We start from the raw sequence: 26,132 nt of genomic DNA on the forward strand, positions 1-26,132 counted from the left end.
GAGGGAAGAGAGAGTAGGACACAAAACTGGTGACAATTCAAAGTACCTATACAAATAAACAAAAGAAACACGAGTGGCATATATAGTTCGGAAAAAACATTAAAAAAAAACAGAAAATAGAAAAAGCGCAAAGATATATAAAGAAATATATATTCATACGCTAAGTGAACAAAGAATGAAGGAAATAATAATGGAGACGAGAACGAGAAGAAGAAAAAAGGAAGGGGAGAGTGAGAAGACAAATAATTTATAAATTAATTGTAAAGAAGGTACAGCCTGTAAAAAGGCTTATATGTATAGTATTTACGAAAAGGACAAAAAATACCAGCAATCTAAACATGTGTCATTATATAACTACAAAACTTGGTTAAATTGGAAAGAACTTTTCTCTTTTGACAATTAATAATTGATCCGGCCATCTTCATAGTATTTGGGTATACCCAGTAATATGTTTTTTCTTTCGTTGTTCATTAAAGAGGCTACACTGAAAAAGGTAGTGAAATTCACCACCAATTTTATCTTCATTGCAATGGGTTACTAGTACTTTGTGTGGAAGGACATAGATTAACCTACTTTCAAGGCTGGCAAGATAATTATTGATATTAATAAGCGAGTACACTTTCCTCCTTGCAAAGTTTTTCTTGTTTTATTTTCCTTTCTTTCCGAGTTTTTCCTCTACAATGAGAGACAGTTGATTATGTCCATGGACATCGAAGCCTTTACAGGCACATAGCGACTACTCAGGGGATCTTTTCTTGTCAAAATAATGTTTCTATAATGTACAACTTTTAACAATGTAAATTGAATCAACGGTAGCTATGCCTAACCAACATTGTCTTTGACCTCGCTTATACATTTTTTGGTTTGTTCTTGGTTGTTATTGATAATTGTGTGCTCATTTATTTCAACCTAACGTTATCTAATTTTCTTTTTAAATGATAATATGCTTCCCTTTGAAATTCAGACGAACAATGTTCGTTGTTTAGATAATATGAAAGGAAAGCTCATGCTTAGTATACACATTAGTATAATGAGGGTATTAATGGGCCCACTATCATTTTGGCATGCAGGATTATATAGGGTGACCATTGTCGAGCCATATCAACAAGATAAATCCTTATATAAACTTTGTATCAGTGGACCGACACTTTAGTCGGATGGAAGAATAGGATGCTGATCATGCCATTGACTGTGTCAACACTCTATTTAATACAGTACACCACGACGTCTGCAGGTCCTTTATGAGATGTCATGGTGGACATATACCCGCTTTTCAGTCACTGAATGATAACACTGCCTGACTGTGAAGCAAACTTAGCCACGATATCATCAGAAAACATCATCCGAAAAAATGACGGAAATTAAAAAGAATTTCTTTATGATTCCTAATTTACATTGAGGTCTATTTTTGTAGTTATCGTTTTATGCTAAAGACACCAGCCACTTAGTTTATTACGGCTCATAACTAAGAGTCAATGTCAAACGTGCGTCAGGGACATTCTAATAACGTATATCAGTGCACGGTTACATAAAATGCTTCAGATTGAAAAATAGAAACAGAAGGAACTTTGTCGAAAAATATTTGATCTTTATGATCTAGAGTGTATTTTCCGGGCCAGGGATGATTTCTCACAGTGTTTTGCCTCTCGACTTCATTTCGGTGTATAGAAGTTCAAAGAAATCACCGAGGGCAGATAGTTAATGAAAAGAGCAAGAGGATAAAATTATATTTTTAACGCGTCCTACCTAATTACAGATATTTAGCTGTCGGGCAACGGAACTGAGGTATATCGATATAAAGCAGAATTTCACAATGAGCCAAGATCCATGTATACGAGCGCAACACACGAGCATCTTAAAAACAAACTAACTAACTAACTGCCGGGGCAGCATAGCAAAAATTATAGTGAATGCACGTCTCAATAATCGGAATCGAAGATTCATTTTAAAAAAAAGGTATGTAGGGCCTACTACAGCCAGTATGTTGACTAGATACTACATGAAATATAAGAATATGTTTTCATGTTGGAGGTGATATTTCTTAGATATCTTCACCTTTCGTGTAAAGTGAAATTTGTCCACCTGATGAGAAAATGTGTGAGAAAGAGTCGTACCCGTATATCTTAAAAATATGTTGTTTTTTTTAAACCAGAATCTACATTTGAAAATGTGTAATCAAGACTCTAACAACCAAATTGAGAAACATGTGTGTGTGTGTGTGTGTGTGTGTGTGTGTGTGTGTAGTGTGTGTGTGTGTGTGTGTATGAGGGGTGTAGAGAGGGGGGGAAAGAAACACACCACATAATACAGAAGATATAAGCACAATAATGTAGGAGTGTCTTTACATAATGACTGTGGTATAATAGCAAAGCAATTCATGCCATAAGACAGTATTTCATACTGCTTAGAGCTTGCTTTCAAAAGGCCGCGATAAATCCATCATTTTCAATGGATTCAGCGCCTTTTGGAAGCAAGATATTCATTCATATAATAATTATATATATATATATATATATATATATATATATATATATTTATATATATATGGATATATATATATAAACACACGCACGCACACACACACACACACACACACACACACACACACATATATATATATATATATATATATATATATGTACATAAATATACGCGTTTAATGTTGAGAGTTCACGCATTGGCTCCACGAAGAAAATAATGAAGAAATAAACTGGTAATGCGTTTTTGCCAATAAAGAACGAGTTTATTCTACTCATAAGATAATTATAATGAAAGTATGAGTTTCATTGCAAAACGAGCTAACTCCATTCTTGATAAGTTGAGATATTTGTGATTAAAGCTGCTAAGAAACAAAGAAAATAACAGGATTTTTACTCATAACTTCAAGAATATTTCTTGTCATGTCACAAGCGAGGTATTACTGTATATCTGGTAAGAGTTAAGTTTGCTCTATTTGATGATGGACTTACTTTGAAATGTTTAAAAATGACGCTTTTATATTTAGCTCATGCATTTTGCAATAAAACTCTTCATATATCTATACAGATAATCATACAAGTATACACGGCACACATACAATATATAATTATGTATGTTATACGTATACATTATATATATCTATATACTACAGTATATATTTATATATATATATATATATATATATATATATATATATATAGAGAGAGAGAGAGAGAGAGAGAGAGAGAGAGAGAGAGGGGGGGACATACTGCCAATAGAGAAAGGGCAACGGAGGGAGAAAGAAATTGAATGAGAATTGAGAAGTTCACGTAAAATAGCCTATTATTGACACTGAACGTATTTCAACAGCGTTATTGAACTTTCAAAAAGGCAAAGTTTACTTTTTGTTATTCCACCCTTTTGTCAAACTTCGTACAAGGTCAAATGCTGAACTGTAGACTGGTATAATGAGCTGTAGTCACAGTTACTACCTGTCGTTTGACCACCATACGTGGTCTGCATTTCGTCAATTTGCTGGCAAGCAATAAAGTGGTACGTATGATAGTGCCTTGGTCATTTTGATGAGTCTTTGATCTTTCTTGCTGTGTTTCTGTACCAGAACCATCTTATCTTTTTTTTTTAATCTCTTCTTTTCTTTTCTTTGCTGTGTAGGCAAGACCTAATTTTGTTTGGTAAAATTTCAATTTCCATGAGCAAATACCATGATGCAGCTAAACAACGCATATCCTTGATGTCAATATGAAATATCAATTCTACAAGTTTTATTACACTTTGATTATTTTTCCATTTACACGCTGAAAGACAAGAATTGATTTAAAATGTCCCTATTTTCATTTCATTTTTTTATTGTTGCTGTTATCATTATCGTTTCTATCACAAAAACTATATAATTGTTGTAATTTTCTCTTTATAGCATAATTTGTTATGACAGCAAGGCTATTGATGCTGTTAATAAGGCTTTGCATGAAAAAAAAAAATTAAAAAACTTCTCCTTTCGATATTGCATTATCAAACTTTTTCACATTAAATCAAATCTGTTGTTAATGTTTGCCCCTAACTTTGCTTCATTATATGTGAAATTCCTCTATGTTTGCTCAGACCTATATACATCACGTACATTATCAATATGCTGAAGAAAAGAGAAGACCATGACTAGCGTTTCCGTCCCTCCTTTGTTCAAGTTAGTACGTCATCATCTATTATTTTCTTTTCATTTTTTTTCCCCTCTGTAATCAAACAATACCGAGCACTCTTGATGTAGAGAAGCCGAAATTCATCATTGCACTTGCCTGGACTCGAACAGACTACACACACTGTAACTGAAAGAGCGATTCAGAACCTTTTCTAACAGGATGGCAGGAACAATGTCGAAGGCGATTGTCGTCCTGCTGGTCGTCGTCCTTTTCGAAAACGCCAAGGCAGACAACACTACACGCACAGTACCTGAGGATGTTCTATCAGGTAGGAATAAAGTTTCAAGCGCTCAGTTTGAAGTAGATGTCCGACGTTCTGTATTTTGTATGTTTGTGAATTTGCTGAACCACCTCCAATTTCTGCCATATTGAGTAAGATAATTGTTAAAGATTTGACATAAATGACAAGTGAATTTAATATCTAAATGAACGTTTTGTATCATTTCTTTCTTTTCTCTCAAATTTTGCTTTTCTTACTTGAGTTATTCATTTAAAGAATAATTATAAATGATTAAGTTTCTCCAATTCTTTAAATCAATAAATTATATAGATAAAATATAATAGTCTGTATCTACTCGTCAAAAAAGATAAACATAAAGATATTCAGATTCAGAAGTGTCGCAAATTTCAAGACACTCAAGCACGCAAAAGGCCGGCATGATGTGTCATCACCTTTATAGATACAAACGTCCCCTGTATATATTGTCATAATTCGAGCTAGGATATTATACGTAAATACGTTATCAACTATATTCCCCCGTAACATCTTGAAATGATTTTTTTTTTATTACTATTATTGTTGAAAATCAAGAAGAAATTGCTGCAGTTTATGATATCAATATTTCCTGTTTGTGTTTGCAACAGTGGAGAATAAACGAAATTTAAATATGCGTGCAAGCGAATTGGAGTCTCGTGATACCATTACATCATCCCCTATTTATAGCCCCATATATACCTGTATACAGCTATGCACATTTTTGGTGACATTATTATCAAAGGTGTTGGGTGGGGTGGGCTGGTCTGGAAAAATACAGAGCTGGTGCGCTAACTTTGACATTCCATGAGCTTCCTTTTCTGGTTTGTTTGTTTGTTTGTTTTCTGTTGAGCACATATTGCATACTAACTGCAGTAGTACGCGAATTATAGATTTCCAGTGGTTGTGTATAGTGTCACCTTATCTGTCTTCGCTGCTAATTTAGTCTCTTTTAAAGCTATTTTGATAAACACATTCTCCTCCCTCTCTCTCTCTCTCTCTCTCTCTCTTTCTCTCGATCTCGACACACAAATTTGTATAATATGCACACACACACATACACACACACCTATCTAAAAAAATGTACTCGCGTGCTGTGTCAGAGTGTCAGAACGCATAAATGTATCTTCATGATAGCTTTATGGCTATAGTTGTAAACTTTTATTGATGTGTATCATTCTTATATCATGCAATATGATTGCATTCTATTAATCATAGTTCGTGATCATTTTTTTTTTTGGTATTTCCGTTGAATGTTAGCTATTCTGTTCTATATTCTATTCTATTCTATTCTATTCTTTTCTTTTGTTTTGCATTCTATAGTCCAGCGTATTCTTATACTGGTCTGCAATAGTCTACTTTCCTCTATTCTATTCTATTCTATTCTTCTCCTTTCTTTTCTTTTCTTTTTTTTCTGTTCTATTCTTTTCATTCATTTACCTTCTTAATTTATGCTTATGAATGCTATAATAACACCTATATTGCGATAATAATTCAATCCTTATTATTCTAACACGTGACTTTATTTGTTCATTCACTATAATTTGTTCTGTTTCTTTCCATTCGTTTGCATATTTCCCCCAAAAAGGTTCAGTTCGCCTTGTCGAATCTAAGAATGACTACGAAGGAATAGTGCAAATTTTCTTGAACTCCACGTGGGGCACGGTGTGCGCAGACTATTTGTGGGACGAGGTTGATGCTTCGGTGGTCTGCCAACAGTTGGGGTACTCAGCTGGCGCCTATCGGGTGGCTCGCTGGTGGGAGTACGACCACCTGGATGAGTTGGGCAGTCCTGTCCACTACTCGCGGGTGCAGTGCTTTGGTTTTGAAACAGAGCTGTCTGAGTGCCGTCATGAAGAGGAGGGGTATGAATGCGAGTGGGAGGGGCCTGCAGCTGTCGAGTGCTATCACGAAGGTATTCTATTTTTCTTTCTCATCGTCGCCCCCCCCCCCCCCCCCCAACACACACACTTAAAAAAATTCTGGGTTCGAAATCATTATCTGAGTACCGGTATTTCTTGAAAGTTTTCAAAGTGTTCTTCTTTTTTTAAAAAAGTGTTTTAAAGGTAATTGTTGCATTTCCCAAAATAATTACTTCAGACAATAAATATAAAAGCTCTAGCTAAAACAGAACTAAGACTGAATGATATTCTTTGAATGATTATTTAATAAGATGAAGTTTGAATGTCTATAACTGTCTTATGCTAATTGGTATAAGCTGACAGCCAAGAAAATGCTTCTTGCATGTTTGTTCCACCTAAACACGTTACAATGAGTATAAAACTTTGGCATATAATACATTTTTTGTGTGTTCTTATTACTATTATTATCATTATCATTATCATTATTGTTACAAGACACACTAGTTTTTAGCAAAAAAAAAATGACATTCTCAGTGCGATAGATCTATGCCATAATTAATCACGTAACCCGTTCAATACTGGATTCTAAAATCCTCACAGACTTAATACACGGGTTACCAATTTCCCGGATGGAACGGGTTAACAAAAATAACTTGTCAAAAATATACAACGTAACTCAAAGATATCAAATTTAGGCATCGGGTCGGCGCCGGATGACAAGAAATTTGTCAGTGACTTACTGTAATTATCTGCAGCATTATTAATAACATTGTATAGGCCTATGTGATACATCATGTACTCTCTAAAAAAAATCGAGTGAAAATTTTCACTCTAAAAAGAGTGAATACAAAAAAGAGTGAATTTCGAGTGAAATTGGAGTGAATTTTGAGTGAAAATGCTCATTTTCACTCATTTTGGAGTGACGTCAGGGATCACTCCAAAATCTTCGAGTGATCCCTGACGTCACTCCAAAATAAGTGAAAATGAGCATTTTCACTCAAAGTTCACTCCAATTTCACTCGAAATTCACTCTTTTTTGTATTCACTCTTTTTAGAGTGAAAATTTTCACTCGATTTTTTTAAGAGAGTAAACCCACTTTCAATTGTCACCTCAAGAAATATCAAGAAAGTAAATTAACAAAATCGCACGAATATGCAATAAAAAATGGAAATAAATGAAATCAGAATGTGTAGGCTCTGTTGAATATCTCGGCCTTTCTCGTTACTTTAATTGCAAAGGATCACTGCGTCTTGTGGGCGGTCAAACGATCTACGAAGGCCGCGTCGAAATCTTGCATGACAACGAGTGGGGCTCGATCTGCTATGACGACGAGTGGCATTACTACGAGATGAGCACGGTCTGCAGGCAGCTCGACTTCGCCGGCGTCAACGCTTCGGAGCCGATCAGCGTGGCGGGACTCGACACTGGGCCCATCCACCTCACCAACGTGGACTGCCCCTGGAGCTACGGGACGGATCTCTCGGAGTGCGAGCACGACGATTGGGGTAGAGGCAACTGCTCGAACCAAGAGATCGTCCGAATCTCCTGCTATCCCTTCTTTGTCAACAAGGGCACAAGCCTATATCTGGCAGCTCACACGGTGTTTGCCATCTTAGCTGCATCTCTTCTTGCACTGATTTACATGTAGGTTAAAGATGTTATGCTGAGAAGTTAACAGCCAAGGCCAAGACAGTTACAACCATAAGACCAACAGAGTTACATCTTTCACGGAAATAGTTCGTCATATAGGACAAATTCTATGCATCTTTCCATTTTAAGATTATTCAAATAATCTAAGCTCTATATCAAGACAGTTATTGTGTCTCTTCCGGTTATTTTCTTCTCGCTGACAAGAACATTAACCTGCTAAATCATGAGTATCAACTTGTAAAATTTACCCAAATATGATTATTTTATATGATAGCTACAGAAATCAGGTCAATGTTGTCGGTAAACGGTCCAAATTTGCCAGTCATACTTACGTGGAGATTACACCTCTTTTCAATCAGTTAAGATGACCATACAATAGGGCCCATGTTTTATAATATGCATGGCTTGTTGGCATTATACCGTCAATCATTGTACTGTATTGATAGGCATCTATTTTTCATTTGCCAATTTATATCTTACAAAGTAACTTCTACCGCGCAGTTTCAAACTTATACAATTGTAATTCATAATGTTCAGGATCATAATTTATTATTGTGAATAACATAGGGTTATGATATCCAACAGGTTAATTTTCAAAGAACAATTTTGAGAATCTGTACTATGTAAAGTCTGCATTCTTCTGTATATTTTCCACTGAAGATTTGAGCGGAGTTTTTTTTTTTTTTATTATTAATTGGTAGTGACCGTGTTGAGAAAAAAAAAAACACTGATTGAAAATTTTTCTAAAGGACATGTTGTACATCTGAATGATAGAATAATCAACCATTGTCACTAATGTAGAACCCAGTGGACAGATCTAGTTTTGAATCAGTGAAGTGATTGTCTCACTTGATTTACATTAGAGTGTTTGTGAACAATAATGGCTATCACTCTTCTTCTGAAGCAGTAAAACTTCGCTAACTTTTCATCATACTGTAGTGAAAATAAAACGTTTGTTTGAATTAACTTTCTTCGGTGGAAGGAACTTGACATTGCGTGTTTCATTGGTTTAATTCGTGTTTCAATGACTGTTAAGATTTCAATGCATCTCAGTGCACAATATTGATAGAATTGAGTGACATTGATATGTTTGATGATGATGCTTTATAACTGATAAAACATATCAGTTGCAGACACTTTAATGTTTGTACATGTATTAGCAAGCAACAATGATGGGACGAACGCAGTGTCTTTAATTCCCATGTTGCAGTCAATGGGCATAAATTAGAAACTATACCTCGACGAGAAGGTATGTCCCAAAAATTAACAGTGGGGACCTCCACAATGATAACTATAAAACTATATAGTGAATAAATCCAAATACAATATTTAAGGGTACGAAACTACAGCTTATTACTCACGTATTACAGAAAAAACACAATCCATTTTGCTTCAGTGGTCGAAGAGAATGAGGATCTTTGTATAGAGCATGTCAGACCGGTCCTCAATCCCCTCCACGTTCTGTCTATAGATTGTGTTCAGCCTTGTCACACACACACACACACACACACACACAAGCATCGAAGTTCTAAACTTGGGAGAAACAGACCTAGGTTTTATATATATGACATTAGGTTTTTCACAACGATCCTTATTTCTGTGTGACCACTTAACGAGATTGAATGCGGTGTTCTTCAAAATACACTGTAACTCATTTCTATATAATAGTACTGGTAAGATGTTACGTTTCAGACCCTGAAATATATGCGTTCAGACAGTTTAATCACATTAATTGTTGGGGATGGTTGAAAAGATACATGCATAATGTTGTTCAGAAAGACAGTTGGGGAAACTGTTTATAGATGAGATATTAGTTTTATGTTGGATAGGACCCTATGATGCACATGTATATATTTTATAGGGTGTACTTCCATTTCATTTTTACTGGTAATTTTGCTGTGCTATATATTGATTTCATTATAATGCATGTTTCATTCATTGCCGCTGTTAAATTTTCTTTTCCAAAAATGCAGAATCGATGTTATGTACCAGAATAGCTTATAAAATGTTTTGCTACGATGTGCAGTTATACCAAATTGGTTTTTTTTGTCATTGAATGAAGGTGAATAATGGTATTTGGAGAAAAGTGGCCTACAAGGCAGTTCAACGGTGTATAGGGAGAGAGAGGGAGAGAGAGAGAGAGAGAGAGAGAGAGATCAGTATAGAAATGCTATCATGGACTATACCACATATAACAGTCATTATGTGTAGGCATCCTATAGCTGGCAAAGAGAACAATAATATTCGTATTATGGCGCGAAAAAGCACTCGCATTCGTCCATTTCAGGAGTGTCGTTGCGTTTTATAAAAGCCCAACGAAAAGACGTCGGCGACTCATCAGTGAGGTGTATAATGACACAAGCTCACATAGCACATCACACACAAAAAGGCATGCCGTTCCACGCAGACACGCAAACAAAACACACACACAATACACACACACACACACACCACACACACACACACACACACATACACACACACACACAATCGCACAATTCAAGTTAATGAGAATGGTATGTAAAATTTAATATGGAGTTGGATCGCAACACGAGTTAAACGCCATTTTTTTTTTACATTTCAGAAAATCCAGTCCCTCATCACAATAATAAAGCAAAATAAATCCTTTTCAGTGATACCTCAAGAAGTTGATGCAAAGGTCTAACAGGGACTATTCTAAAAGCTATGATAAAAAAAAAAATATCCCAAAATTTATTTTATATTTTGTTGGCAGATTTAATCTCAAAATAATACATTTGATAAAGAATGTTCCGAAATTTCTAAATTATTCTTTTTTTTTTCTTTTCGAACAATAATTAATCTCAAAATAAAGTGATACCATATATCCATTTGCTTATTTATCAGCGCATAATAGGGATAGAAGCTATAAAATCTTTACCCATTTTTCTATTCTACTCTTTTTTTTTTCATTACTTTCATTATTTTTTTCCTGTATCAATACACTGTAAACAGTGGAACATTGTACTGACGCAGTCAGTCAATTACACAATTCAAGTTATGAGAATGGTATGTAAATATGAAGTTGGATGTCGACTCTATACACGGGTTAAGCGTCATCTTTAAACATTTTTTTTTTTTTATCCAGTCCATCATCACAATAACAAAGGAAAATAAATCCTTTTTAGTGATACCTCAGGAATTTGATACAGAGGTCTAACAGGGACTATTCTAAAAGCTGTGATAAAGAAATATCCCAAAATTTCTTTTATATTTTGTTAGCAGATTTAATCTCAAAATATTAGATTTGTATAAAGAATGTTCCGAAATTTCTAAATTCGCAGAATAATTTATCTCAAAGTAAAGTGATATTCCATATATCCATTTGCTTATTTATCAGCGAATAGGGATAGAAACTAAAAAATCTTTACCCATTTTTCTATCTACTATCTTTTCATTATACTTTCATCATTTTTTCCTGTATCATCAATACACCGTAAACAGTGGAACAACTATACTGACGCAGTCAGAGGGTGTCGCTTTGTCTAAAATAGATGTGCTTGCTGGGAACTCTTGATTAGAGTTAATAATTTATGAACAGAGATTCATCGCAATTAGATGGGCTAGCGCCATCTATAGTGCCATTTTGGAACCTATTTTTAAAGTGACTCCATTACAAGTTAGAGTATCAAAGGGCCTATTTTATTAAGAAACTGGAATAAAACCTGACAGTGATCATCACTTGGAACATAAGGAATATTCCTGAAATTATGATAACATAAATCCTGCATTTTCTTCTATTTGTTTTGCTTGTTTGTTTGTTTGCTTGGCATATCACAATCAATCGCAAATATCATGCGTAACAAGAATAGAGTTCGTTTTGCGCCAAAGCCGCGAAGTCATTCACTGACCAATTCCCGAACTCAGAAATTTATGCATTTCTTATACCTCCTCATGATACCCAGTCACTATCCTGGGATAATAGCGAATGCAATAACGATATAACACTTGAACGGCCCTACAAGCTGGCAGGAAAATATTTCTAAAGTCAAGAAGAAAAAATGCACCATACAACCAAGTATATATTCAGCTTCAACAGTCATGTTTTGTATAATTATTATTCTTTACTTGAATGTGTACATATGGGAATATCTAATAATTCTATAATTATGTACACATGCAAGTTAAGAATAACAATTATACAAAACATGACTGTTGAAGCTGAATATACATTTATAAGAAGAAGTTCACCTTCATAGAGTTGTGGAATGAGTGAGTGCAGCAATAATAGTAGGCCTAGAATGCATCAGTGAAAGTTTCCAGGAAAATCGCACAATCCGCCGTCAAAAGTTATGAATATTATTATTGGTCTTTCTGCTCAGTTACAGCTGGATGAGAAGATAATACTATACCTCTCTCTTAAAAAAATCGAGTGAAAATTTTCACTCTAAAAAGAGTGAATACAAAAAAGAGTGAATTTCGAGTGAAATTGGAGTGAATTTTGAGTGAAAATGCTCATTTTCACTCATTTTGGAGTGACGTCAGGGATCACTCGAAGATTTTGGAGTGATCCCTGACGTCACTCCAAAATGAGTGAAAATGAACATTTTCACTCAAAATTCACTCCAATTTCACTCGAAATTCACTCTTTTTTGTATTCACTCTTGAAAGAGTGAATATTTTACTCGATTTTTTTTTAGAGAGTATACAGCTTGTAATATCACATGTGTAGGCCTAGAACGACACAGTCGTCTCGCCGAAATAGGTCAATGACACATCTGAAGAACCATACATTTTTTAAAAGAAATATAAAGAAGATTCAATATATTTTTACTTTTCTCCCATAATGGAATAAAAATTTATACTAAGCTTGTCTCTTTCAGAAAGAAGGAGGAATAATATTAATCTCACACGCCTGTGAAAAGTCGAGGAAATGTGCACTTTTTTTTTTCAAAAAGTAACATTTTGTGAAATTCTCTCTAATTTCCTTTTGTCGTTCTATACGCATGGGACATAGTCTTCTCACACCCAGCAGGGACTGCGCAGGGATGACTATTTTAGAAATTCATAACCTTTGAACGAAAATTCCTAAAACTTCGGATTTGTTCGAATAATAATGCTGCATTTTCTCAATCAACACGGGAAAGTGGAGTCGTCCTTTAATACATTAAATTGTACAAAGGCAACCAATGGACCTTCTTGATCAACTAAATACAGATTTGACTTTGAAAATAGGAAGAGCTTAGAATTTACAATACATTTAAGCGTACCGGGTAAATATGATCTAGCTATTCAAGTGCAAATCAACCAACAAGGCCCTGCTGTCTGGAATCTAAAAAAGTAAAATAAACAAAAAATAAGTATTACTTATATTGACTCTCACTTGCAGTAAACTTGCATAATAATACTGTGTTGAAGAGGAGAAGACGAAGCGGAAGAAGAAGAAGGAGGAGGAAGAAGGAAGAAATAGAAGAAGAAGAAGAAGAAGATGAAGAAGAAGAGGAGGAGGAGGAGGAGGAGGAGGAGGAGGAGGAGGAGGAGGAGGAGGAGGAGGAGGAGGAGGAGGAGGAGGAGGAGGAGGAGGAGGAGGAGGAGGAGGAGGAGGAGGAGGAGGAGGAGGAGGAGGAGGAGGAGGAGGAGGAGGAGGAGGAGGAGAAGGAGGAGGAGGAGGCCTGGGTAGACTATTGGAATTTACCTGGGGAATAATGGTGGTACAGTGTACAGTACATGACTGTAATCCCCAATGAGGACCGATATTGTTTTTGGAAATGAGGTTGCCACTATACTGAACAACAACACGTCATGCTTGGGACTTTGAACAGAAACGAATGGGGTCAGCAAGCTTTTCTCGCGGAGCGAATGAGCGTGCAACGAACCGTTTGTAAACAAGGAACATTCTACACGTATTGCAGTACAGCTGTCTACGTAATAAAGTGCATGCGACTTGTGACAACAACTCATCCGTAAAGCAATTTAGAGGTCACACTTATCCGATCCCGATGGTCCCATGTGACAGATTTACAGTCTAAAGATTAAGATGCAGTTCTAGCGAGTCAAATCTGAACTTTCTTCGCAAATATGTCGGGAATCTTTGAGCATCGAGAGCTGAATGAGGAGGAAGGAAACACAACTCCAGAGAGTGTGTCCTACGGCTTTGCAGCAGGTAACGGTTTAACGTTAGCAGCTGAGCTGACTGAGTAGACTAGGCCAAAATTAGTGAGTCGTCTCATGTAATACAGTATCTGGGCCCCATTTCATAAAAGGAAAGACTTCCTTTTGAGACAGCCACCCCAATCACACTAGTACTAAATAAATGCAGATCTATACAACTCTAACACACTTTTATCATTTGTTTATGAAAGGCATGGGGCCCTGGAATAATTGATAACTTGCTTGCGTTGGCTAACAACTGTGTACAATGGAGCTACAGGGTTTACTTTCTGATAAAAGTAAGCTGTATAGTCAGGTATCCTATTACCGAACGTGTAATTTGTCAATGGAGCGCGTACAACAACTCGAATACGCATTCATTGCACTACGCGCTCTACGCGCTGTTATCTCACGGGGGAAGCCAGTGCCGAAAATTGCTAAACTGCAGCAAAAAAAACAAAAACAAAAACGCAATTTACCTCAAATTTACGTAATAATTGCTAAAATTTCGATGTTCGTTGTCCTGCGTTAATAAACATTGACCGAAAATACAATGTACAAATTTCCCCATACAGAGAGAGGGCGCACGTTCGGTAATTACAATACGATTTGCGTCGGTAAAAAGAGACAACTTTTGTGGAAGGGTTATTTGAAATACGGATTTTTTCTAGAAGTTGGCTTATTTTTCAAGTATTTTCGTTACAGCTAAAGTCATCAGCATTTCGATTATCTATTTAAGGATATTTTTGGCTGAATTATTGCATAACGTTGCCCGTTTGGAGCAATAAAACAAAAATCGTTCGGTAATAGGATACACCTCCATACATGTAGAGTGTATAGGTATGCTGTATCGATCATCACTGAACTGCCACTGGGGCACTGCACTGGCACTGCTAACCCGGCCGGGGCACTCCGTATCACACATGATACAGGTGTACTGTGTCTGTCTGTGGGATCCCGAACGGGCTGGTCGCAGTTACAAACATGTGTGCCACTGCATGCACTTGTAATTTACTAGATTAGTACAGTAGAACATTGTAACAAAATAGCTCTATAGTAGATGTCGAGTGTAGATGCTCAGACATTGGTAAAATGGTAACATTATGTACATTAGTTGCAATCAGTTGCAATGAAAACATCTTGACGGAAGAACTTTATGAATTTGAAAAATCTAGAGTCTGTGCAGGAGTGCCAACATGAAAATTTTGGGGCGAACATCACCGTACGTAACACTGGACTGTCATCTGTGTACAAACAGTGGTCAGCAAAAATGTTAATTGAAAATTTGTTGATATTTTCAACTGAATGGCCTGATGATAGTGGCTAGAAAAGCTGTAATATTATCAGCTCTCATGCCTAGAATTGTATTGACTTAATTGTGGTGACCATTGTATACCTTAACCCATTCCTTACGGGAACCTGGTATACCAGGTTCCCGTGGGAGCAACTGATATGCGGGAATTACCGGGAACCTGGTATACCAGGTTCCCAAAGTGAAGACAAGAGATCCTGCTTTCGTGGCCTAAATTCATGCTTCTTTGTCTTGAATATAAAGTCCCCCAAAATGGGTTTGATAAAAAGGTTAGAGTTTATCCTATCAACACTTGTTCTCTTTCTGTTTGATGAATTCGTAGTATTTTAACCTTTGTTCTGATTTAGTTTGCCCTTGCTCAGCTACAAAACTAGTATGAACATACACATTAGCGATCAAAGCTGATCACCTTTAAATGTAGATATCTGGGTTCGCTGACCCCAGTTATCGCATTCTGGTGCCTGATTTGTGTAGAACAAAAGACTCTGTGAGTCCATAAGCGCACGCTCTATTCATACATCACACCCGATCGATATTTCTATTGCTCAAGGGCACATGTACATGTAGTTGACCGTGGGGAGGGAATGCATACTGTACCACTTGACTGCTTTCGCACAGGTGGATTGCCAACCTGTCCATTCTCTGTCAGCGGGTAAAAAGAATCTCGTTTGGGAACATTAAAAGGTATTAAAATTTTAGAGAATTGCGGAAGGAACGGGTTAAGTGGAGTGACCCCCCCCCCAAAAAAAAAATAATAATAATAATAACGATAAATAAATAAATAAATAAATAAAAAATAAATAAATAAATGAATAAATGTGTACAGGGCTGAGTATGGTTTTATGGCTATACTCTAGTGAATCATACACAATGTGTGACTGTTTAAAAATGTATATCTCTTCCCGCAGCCTCAGATTTTGTAGCCAGCTATGGTTGGTACATTCTGTTTGGAGTAATCGGTCTGGTGTACCTCAACAGCTGGCTGGATACCAGACTGCAAGGATGGAGAAAGCAACGGAAACAGGAGGATGAATACTCAAGATACGGTAAGTCTCACTTTCTGTGAAATTCTTTAAAGCAAATGAAAGCAAACCTCTTTCCCAATCTTCCTGGGTTACAGAGTCTTCATTTTAGGATGGTGATGGACCTGAAGACCTTTCACACTCGAGCCCCTACAGCTTATTATTTCAAAATGGAAGAGATAGGGGCTGATACAAGAGCCTGAGATGGTGTGGTCATGCATGGGGCAGGACCTGTGAAAACCACCATTTGGCTACAAAAGACTAAATGCTTTGTCAGTGTGGATCAACACCTTCTGAAATCAAGAGTGAAACACTTCACATACAACTGTACATTGTAATTGCAATCTCACAACTAACCCAAGCGAGTGTCACAAACCTAGAACCCAGAAAAAGCTTTTTTGATAAAAGAAAAGGACAAATAAAACATCAAACCTCCTTATGAAGTGGTAAATATGGATGATGATAATGATAGAAATCATATGATGTATTTTTGTAATGATTTCCCTCCAGATGCAGATGAAGTGCTGAGGCGGCAGGAGGCTATGGAGAGGGCGAGAGAAAGATTGCAAGCACAGTATGATGCACAGGCTGAAGAGTATGCAAAGAAACAAAAAGAGGTAAAGTTGGTGAAGTAGATTATCACTGAAATACAGCTATAGCACTATGCCTGTGCAAAGATGTATGCTCTAGTTTTTGCATGTCTGCAATGCACATACAACGTGTCTACTCAAAACTGATATCTTTTACATTGATGTAACAAACGAAAAATGATAATAATAAAAAAAAAAATTAGCATGTATAAATTGTAGGCATAATAGGGCCTTGTGTTTTCAGAAATATTTCAGATAATAGATTTTGTAAGAAGTGCTCATTTTTAGTGTCATGAGAGAGAGAGAAAGAAGAATGTTTTGTATACTGTAAATCACAGATATTAATTGAATGTATGTACATCAATGAATGCCATTTGTCCTTCTACATCTTTATTTCCTTTTTCGCTGGAGTTCTGTAATTTGCCATGAGACACAAGTGATATTGCTTTTCCTAAAAGGTGACATTAATTGATAGATAGTAAATGTATTCAATTTTTGGTTTAGGAGCCATCCACTCATGCCTATTGTTTTGCACATCTTATGATTTGTCAAACCTAGTTGTATAATTTGTCAGACCTAGTTTTGTCATATATTTCTGCCATGACATATTACTTTCTGTGGAAATGATGCTGTACAAACATATGTGACCCGCTACAACAAAAGGGTCCGAAAGTCGGAGGAGGACAATTTTCTGATAATGGCATGACATTATTCCCTTACTATTCTACTTTAATTTCATATATAGCACAACTCATAAAAGTACTCGGTTGCGGAGATACCGATGATTTTATTAGCGCATATCAAGTGGTTGAGGAAATCATAGTTTCGAGAAAAACGCCTTCAAAGTTTTCCTTCCGACGCTATCATGATCAAGGGGAGGCAAGAGAGTTTTCACCGCTTGACAATAGAAGGCATGCTCCTAGCAACCTCTGCGATGTTCATTCAAGCTTAGCGCCAGCGGTCTACGCACGACCAATCAGTAATCAGGATGCCACACACTGACCAATGAGATCACTCCCTCGTTGCTAGGGCGGAGTCTAGCTGCGGCGCTAAATCCAAATCTTCGGACACATTTCTCTTACGTTGAAAGTCGGAAAATCATGGCCCAGAAAAACGCCGATTTTATGTCTTTCCTTTGATCATTTACAGTAGCTTCGAAATGCCGGCAAACGATAGACAAGACATTACACTACAAAATTATGCCAACAACAGAAATCTGATTGTTTTGACCAATTTTGATGATGCGACTTCAAACTCGATTTTTTTCGGCTCAGCCGTCAGCGACTTTAGGATCCTTTTGTTGTAGTGGGTCACATATTTTATTTGCTGTATGGTGAGATATGCAATTGATGCAATGTGACATATCTTCTGGAATCTTTTGACACAGAAAGCTGAGCAGAAATCCAAGGAGGAGATTGAAGACTGGGAGAGGCATCAGAAAGGATTAGGCTACAAGTCCAAGAAAAAAGTTACAGAGGTAACTCAGTTAAAGGCACATTGATACATTGTAGACCCGGTGGTTTAGTAGAATGCGGACGGGGGCGGACGGCGCAAATTTCCTACAGACACCTACACGTATGCTATCGACTCCTCTTTTGCACTTACGCTTAGACCCATTTCCAGTCTGGGTGTACGCATCTTTAAACCCATCTTCCAACCTGTGAATCGATACTTTCTTCAGCCATTACATTTTCTTTTTTCTTTCTCTTTCTCTCCCCCCCCCCCCTTGTTACAGGTATGATGTTATAATGTACTGTACCAGATTATGTGCATGGCATTACATCCATGCATATATTCGTTCTATGTCACAATGTGTAGTTTCATATCAAGAGGGTTCACATGTGTATTGGGAGTGTGAATAGTTTATGTATGTTGCATGAAAGAACTTGTGGATTTAAGAAGATACTGAAAACTGTCTTTATTTGTACCAAGCATGTTTGAATAGACATGTAAAGCAAGTGTCATTTGAACCCCACAATGACAGGCAATGAGAGAATATTTGTAACATTGATGGATAGCCCATATTGAGCTACGATAAGCTGGTCTTCCATGGGATCCAGTTGGATGTGAGGCGGGACAACTTCACCGGGTTAAACACCCTGCTCTCTGCGATGAATAAATGAAGCGGAATCTTTTACGTGCATGAGTTGTGACTCTCCATTTTATGTCCTATCGGAGGGACAGAGTGTTTTGCCTCTTGCTAAAGGGAATGGTGTGATAACACACAACATTGCTCAGTCCAGACTCGGGTTCGAACCCGGGTCGCTTGGGTCGGAGGCAGACGCGCTACCGACTGAGCCTACTCACCAATTCATACAATTGTAGTTTCATTTTTGTATATTGTATGACTCTGTACTGTAATGAAAGCATTGATGTTTACACTGTATGCACTATTCACTCTGATTTCTTTGTGACAGGATGAAGGAGCTGCTGCACAGAGAGTGAAACAAGACAAACCCAAAAAGAGGATAAGAGATGGTGAGAAAAGTCATTCTGAATCATCTGCATTACCATGGCAACCAAAACTAGAAAAGCACTCAGAGAGCGCAGACCTCCGCCAAGCAACCCACTTCTGTCCATACAGGCATGCAGAAAATTGCCCAATTTCCCAATATAGAAGCCTTTTGTTTTAGGGGCCACTACCAAAATGATCTATTTCTGGTGTCATCATCAACTTTTCCTGCAAGTTCCATCCAAATCTCTTCACAGATTTTTTTTTTTTTTTTTCACACAGACAAACAGACAAACAATCAAACCAACGTGGGCAAAATCATACATGTAACCTCCTTGGCAGAGGTAATTATGACTCACAATTATCATACTTGCCAAGGCTGTTAGGCCCATTGAGGCAGAAAGTTACTGTCAGGAACATACTGTGTACATGCAGTATTTTCTGAGATGATAGGAATGTCCTGAAAAAGACAACAAATTCTCATCGAAGACTCATGATTTGTAACTTATATGAAAGTTTGTTCTGTTCGTTTACCAGCATTCAAAATGCTTTGGAATTACTGCGTAAGATTGGATATTTGGCCATCTGTTAATATTTCGCGTTGTCTTTATGACTCACAGGAATGAAAAATTTTGATATGAAGTAAACTATTCCTGTTACACAGATCAGCCCTAATATGTTTACACAAGCAACTTGCTCTGAAAGTAATTTTATGATATCTTGAACATTCCTCTTGATAGTGCAGTGTTAGTATTAAAAAAAAAAAATCGTCATTTAGCTTGGCAATTCTATTTATACAGATAATCATCATAGTCCTTCTTTTCATGGCCATTGTGCACCCTGCTAGAGGACTTGGTTAAAACAATTAAAATGACAATGTCTTTCATGTACTTAAGAATTAATGTCAAGTTGTATTCTAGCTTTTAACATTTCACTGTTGCTTAATTGCTTTAGTCATTAGGAACTCCTAATCAATGAAGTCGCGTCTCTGTCGTGGCAATGGCTACGTTCCATAACATTTGACAGTGCATGACTTTCTGCATGTCTCATAATCACAACAGTTCTCCATCATAATAATAAAAAGCAGTGATAGTGATGATACGCGTTGATACAACCGAAATGCAATGCATATTACTTCAGACTGTATGCCCTGAAGAATAAACACATGACATAACATGTGAGTGGATAGATTCACAACTTCTCAGCCAAAGCCTTCCCCAAACAGGACAGTTTCAAAGCCTTCTTAACCTGTTGAGGATGAGTCCTGAGTATGCTCGGGCAGGTGTCTATGGGAAATGTGTGATGTAGCAAATTCAGCCCGTCCTCAACGGGTTAAGTGCATTACATGATTTATCATGTCGTACTCACTCTCCAATGACCTTATCCCCATTCTCTCTCTCTCTCTCTCTCTCTGTTACACAGATTACAATCCTCTCTGGGGAGGTCAGGGGTCAGGATTTCGTCCAGCCCGCCGTGGCTTCAGTGGAGGTGGATGAGGTTAAAGGTCGTACACAAGCCGCCAGACTGTCACGTGATGTCCTTATATCTGTTTCTTGTTTTTGTTATTGTTATTTATTGTAGATCAGTCCTGTGCAATCAGTGCCATTGCTTAACAACACATGGTGCCTGTGATCTGACAAACTCAATTATTCCATTTACTGTCTGCCAGCGAGATTTTAGAAAACTTCCCTGTAAAAAGAATGTTTTATATAAGGTATAAAGTCGTTCCCATGCTGATATCCCTTGAATAGGTGTCCCATGCAAACAATCAATCAATCCTCATGGAAATCGTCTCATTAAATTTGTAAATTTGGCATATTGAAGAAAGAATTTATAAAAAGTGATAACTACTCTATGCACTAATACTGTTAAACCAGAAACATTCACAGCATTAAGCTTTTACAAATTCAAAAGGACGGTCTTTTTGGTGGTATAAAAGTTTCGTTAACTGGTGACTGGCATTCAGTACATTGTGTAGACAAAAACTTTTGTGTGCATTTTACTTTCGCAAAACTTGGCCCCTTGAGAAATTTGCAAAAGTTTCATGCACACAAAAACTTGTGGTTTGAAATATTACTACAGTAATTGGTAGTTTCTTTCCCTGGCAGGTAGCTCATTGATTATGGGTAACATCGCAAAAATGTGGCACAATGGACTGATCACCTGAGTTGAGGAAACTGATCCTTACGACATACACAGTGGAGTTGCACTGTGTACATTATTGTTGTAGTTTGAATGGACATCTCGTGACATCTTGCTTGTGTACGTAACTTTTTATGTGTTCTATTTTTGCAGTGGGTGTCTACATACGTTGTTTAGCACGCATGATCATTGAACGCTTTTTAACTGAACTTTTCACCTTTCATTGACCTCAAAAGGAGTATTTTGTGCACATGCCGATGCTTTTAAAAAGTCAGTAAAAGCAAGAACAGCATGATTATGATTATTTGTGTGCATATAAGTATTTACATTGCAAAATTGTATGCAGCACTCGTAATTAATTAGCCAAAGGGTCTGTCGCAAAGTAGAAAATCTCATTTTGGATACTTGTAAGTGATTTAGAGAGGAAAAAAAATAGAATTAATAAATCCTGACATGCTGCCCTGAAATAATATATTTTTATTCTAAGACAGAAAAATATTTTGTTGTAACCTGGTACCATACGTTTACAAGTTTGGAAAAGTCTCTGTGCATCTCAGTTTATATGATATTAGATGCATGTTTTCCCAGCACAGCTTGGGTGAAGATGGACTACAATATTTCACATGCAGGCAATGTGTGTGCTCTGGTACAATACATTATGAAAGTTGTCATATGAAGTCTTCTTATGTAATCAGGACCCCAACCATGCTCACGCAGTACCAGTAAGGTTGTCTTTTTGAGAGGTGATAGTGCACACTGCAAAACATTGTTTTGAATCTTTGCAGTAACATTTTTCGTAGAGAAGATTTAGCGATAGAGGATACATCAATGAAATCCAAGGAAATTAATGTATGAGGATGACCTGTGAAACACCCACTGCAAAAATAGACAGCTGCCATGTCAGTTGGTGGTAGGATTACAAAGGAGAGATTTGGGCTTTGATGAGACTTTTTCAAGTGATATCTGAAATCGACAATCTACAATAAACTGTCTATGTGTAAATTGCCCATTTTTATCTAGATTACAAATGAGCCAGTTATATATCAAGACATGATGGCCATTATGAAGCTTGGCGGGTATGATCATCTCCGATTCATTTCATCACCCTGCTTTGCTCAAATAGTGCATGCATTACATGTATTTGTATGACAGGCAGGGGTGTACACATTCCGCAGCCTCTTCCATCCTACTGTACAAGTGCATAGTTTTCACATTCCTTGATTTTTGGCCCAAATCTCTTCTTTCGCCCTACCCTAATGACGATCCTGGCTCAAATGAGTCTTGTGACATCACAGCCAGGATCTGACACTAGCCTCCAGACATGAGCAGGAATTTTATAGTTACGATGTACATTTCATGTGATCCACTTTTACATTGATATTTCATGCCTTGATTGTAACTTTACAACTTTCTTCAGAATTCAGTACCTGTCTATGGAATTTCTGTTTGATTGTACATGTGTTGTAGAGTTCATTTTTGTTTAAATCAAATACATGTGAAAAAAAAAATGACAGGAAATATGCCTTATGATTTTTTGTTCTGTTTTATTTTCCCTTTGGTCTTCTGTGCTATACAGTATATGATTGTAAGATAATTGCCAGTGTCATGTTAAATACATTGAAATGAATTGTATGTACACCGTTGTATGTTATTTCTGCTTTAATATACACTGTGTTTGTTGTTTTCCTGCAGAAATATTAGTCCTTTTTAATGCGTTGTGTTTAGATGATTTAGGACGTATATGAGGTTAATTGAGCTAACTTTTGAAGGAAGGATAGAGTAATGACGTGTGTGTGTGTTTGTGTGTGTGTGTGTGTGTGTGTGTGGGAGGGGGTATAGTGCTGTCACTGTAAGAGGAGAAGAAGTGGGTATCATAATAGTTCTCCCCTGCTCAGATTTCACCCAATCTGGAATGCTATACAATTGTGTACACTACATGTGGTACGTTTTGAGGACATGTGAATGAGAAATCCACCTGTTCATTCTGAACATTGTGGTAACAGGCAAATATTGGTTATACTGTACAATGTACATCTAATCTCCATGTTTTGCAGAAGTGGAGTCTCTTAGCCTCAGCTGTGATTCCTGCAAATTTGTAGGAACACAGAATTGTGATATTATACATGTATGTCTATGCCAGAAGCTTTCTCTGCATGAACAGAAATTGAGTTGATTTTATTTGACAGAGTTACAAGAGATAGGGTTTAAAGATTAGATATGACTCAGTGTTCAAACTGTACCTGTAATTCCTAGAGCAGAATAGCAGAGATCCCATACATATTGGATTTAGCGTAGGAAACTTACATGTCCATGTACGTTAGTTTAGTGCTCCATGTGTTTTCCCAGACAATGACACCTAAGAACATAAAATGTAATTTGATCTATCAAAGTGAACTTGAGGCTAGAATGGCATTTTGCTTGTCACCGTTGAATTTGTCATTTGAGAGCTGCAGTCAAGTTCTACTCCTGCCAACAGTGCTCCATATGCCGTCTGCTAATAATGTGACTGGGTTTGGTTTGGTATTAGCTCCAGTCATCAATATTTCTCCACCTGCAGCAGATGGACTAAAGTAGGAGTACATGTATAGGAGTCTATTTACCACACGGTGTGCTAACTCAATCACAGATATACATAATATATTATGGTGGTGTGGCTGGTACCCTACCTTGAGATGGCAGTATGTGTACATACAGTATCGTACGTGTACGGTGTACTGTGAATGACTTTCTGATTATCTTTCTACCACACATTCAACCGAGCCAGTAAGAACCAACTTCACTTACAATTAAATTCATACATCATTTGGTACATGTAGGATACTAATGTTGCCGTGAATACTGTAATGCGCCTTGAGTTGGGTGTCTTAATGATATATCTCACTACAGCTGTATTAGGACAAACTTATTTGTTCAGATTAACGTGTCCCATCACACCTAGGCAAAACACCCACAAAGTGAAAGCTATGGTTGAGGTGAGAATTTAGCCTTTAACATTTTGCAAGATACTGTACTTTGATAATAAGTCTACAATTCTAAGCAGAATTCAAAGTTTATTCGATGGAAATCGGTTTTGAAATGGTTGCGATATCCAAAAACAAAGCGATCCTTGTATTAAGGTGGGTCCCACCTTCTATTAGGGTTGCTTTGTGTTGGATATCTCAATCATTTCAAACCCAATTTTCATGAACTTTGAATTTCTCTTTGAATTAATGTGGTATGCTCTTTCATATTTCATAAGAGGTTACTCCTTAATATCTCAAAAAATAATCATGAAAAAACATTGAAAACATCAAACCCTATCTCAACCGAAACTGTAACATTCCACACTACTAGTATTCAGTTCTTGGATATGAGCGGAAGGTTGAGCAGACTTTCTACACTGTTTATCTTGTATGACCCAGAAATTTAAAGAATCGTTTAATTTATCTGTAGGGGTGATTTAGGTTCAGTCGAAGAAAAGAAGAAGAAGAAGAAGAAGGAGAAATGTCACATCCATGTGTATGACTACACGTCCTTGTTATATTCAACATAAAAACTTCTAGGAAGTGTCTTTGCCTTGAAATATGAAATAAAGTGATATCTTTACCATGACTATGCCTGAAGTGTACGCCGTAATGGTTAATACATGTACACGTAGTTTAGCTGATGCTCCCACACTGTATACTATAGTCTATGGCTTGTGGGAATCATCAAAAAGACTCCTGCGTGTGCACGAATACATAAGTCGCAGCCTCGCTCTCTTTCTCTGTACACGGTAGTTTACTCAGTACGTGAAGTGAACAGAGAGGGGTGGGGGGGGGGGGGGGATAGAGAAAGGAGAAAGCTAAGGATTATACAGTAACAATTATACCTGTAGAAGGATAGAGAGATAACACATACAAATTATGTGGCTTATATACCATCGCCACCGCGATGATGCTTGTACATATTGCATCATCACTTCTGCGTTGGCGTGGGTTGGTTTTGATTTAATTCTATTTATTACATTGCCACCAATGAAACACTTAAGACCAGGAGCGGATCCAGGAATTCTGTAAAGGGGGAGGGGGGGGGGGGGGCGTAACTATTATTTTGGTGCCACTTCCAGGTTTCATTTCATTTTTTTTCTTTTTATTTCTTTTGTTGTTAATGATAAATAAAGGGGGGCGTGCGCCTCTTGCGCCCCCTCTGGATCCGCCACTGAAGACGTAGTAAACTCCCATCAGTAAAGGGCTGGGCGAACACGCTGCTGTTACTCCAACTTCAAGTGCACATGCATACGATTGGTACTCACTTTATTAGTAGTAGCCTATATGTCCATGGACATGTGTTACTCGTATTCCGCCGAAATGCTCACAGTGTTATATAAAGGTACAAAATTAAATCAATTCATCTGGACTTACTGTTTTAATTCCGAGAACGGCTTCACGTCCGATAACACAGAGCTGATGAAGCGTCCAGGATCGGACGTGAAACCGTTCTCGGAATTAAAACAGTAAGTCCAGATAAATTGATTTAATTTTGTACCTTTATTGAACGTTACCTGGATGAATCAAAACTTACACCATTTCACAGTGTTACGTTTAACT

The 26,132-nt window shown here is 37.1% G+C and overlaps 2 protein-coding genes across 2 annotated transcripts; both read left to right on the forward strand.

The window, feature by feature from the left end:
* The first annotated feature begins 4,234 nt into the window (after positions 1-4,234).
* Positions 4,235-7,957, forward strand: LOC139728292 (neurotrypsin-like). Its single transcript, XM_071639241.1, has 3 exons — positions 4,235-4,440; positions 6,014-6,340; positions 7,527-7,957. The coding sequence occupies exons 1-3, from the start codon at positions 4,332-4,334 to the stop codon at positions 7,934-7,936; spliced, it is 846 nt and encodes a 281-aa protein (XP_071495342.1). The 5' UTR covers positions 4,235-4,331; the 3' UTR covers positions 7,937-7,957.
* Positions 7,958-13,875: 5,918 nt separating this feature from the next.
* LOC139728293 (selenoprotein S-like) lies at positions 13,876-21,409 on the forward strand. Its single transcript, XM_071639243.1, has 6 exons — positions 13,876-14,059; positions 16,267-16,404; positions 16,891-16,997; positions 18,358-18,447; positions 19,388-19,448; positions 20,845-21,409. The coding sequence occupies exons 1-6, from the start codon at positions 13,975-13,977 to the stop codon at positions 20,916-20,918; spliced, it is 555 nt and encodes a 184-aa protein (XP_071495344.1). The 5' UTR covers positions 13,876-13,974; the 3' UTR covers positions 20,919-21,409.
* Positions 21,410-26,132: the final 4,723 nt, after the last annotated feature.

Source organism: Diadema antillarum, unplaced genomic scaffold, assembly GCF_040938485.1.
Source record: "Diadema antillarum isolate AM-2024a unplaced genomic scaffold, OU_Dant_1.0 seq00000172_RagTag, whole genome shotgun sequence".
Taxonomy (NCBI): Eukaryota; Metazoa; Echinodermata; class Echinoidea; order Diadematoida; family Diadematidae; genus Diadema; species Diadema antillarum.

Coding starts and splice junctions, on each gene's coding strand:
- LOC139728292 (XM_071639241.1), top strand. CDS start 4,332: ATGGCAGGAACAATGTCGAAGGCGATTGTCGTCCTGCTGGTCGTCGTC. Junction 4,441..6,013: donor ACCTGAGGATGTTCTATCAG/GTAGGAATAAAG, acceptor TCCCCCAAAAAG/GTTCAGTTCGCCTTGTCGAA. Junction 6,341..7,526: donor TGTCGAGTGCTATCACGAAG/GTATTCTATTTT, acceptor TTAATTGCAAAG/GATCACTGCGTCTTGTGGGC.
- LOC139728293 (XM_071639243.1), top strand. CDS start 13,975: ATGTCGGGAATCTTTGAGCATCGAGAGCTGAATGAGGAGGAAGGAAAC. Junction 14,060..16,266: donor GTCCTACGGCTTTGCAGCAG/GTAACGGTTTAA, acceptor CTCTTCCCGCAG/CCTCAGATTTTGTAGCCAGC. Junction 16,405..16,890: donor GGATGAATACTCAAGATACG/GTAAGTCTCACT, acceptor ATTTCCCTCCAG/ATGCAGATGAAGTGCTGAGG.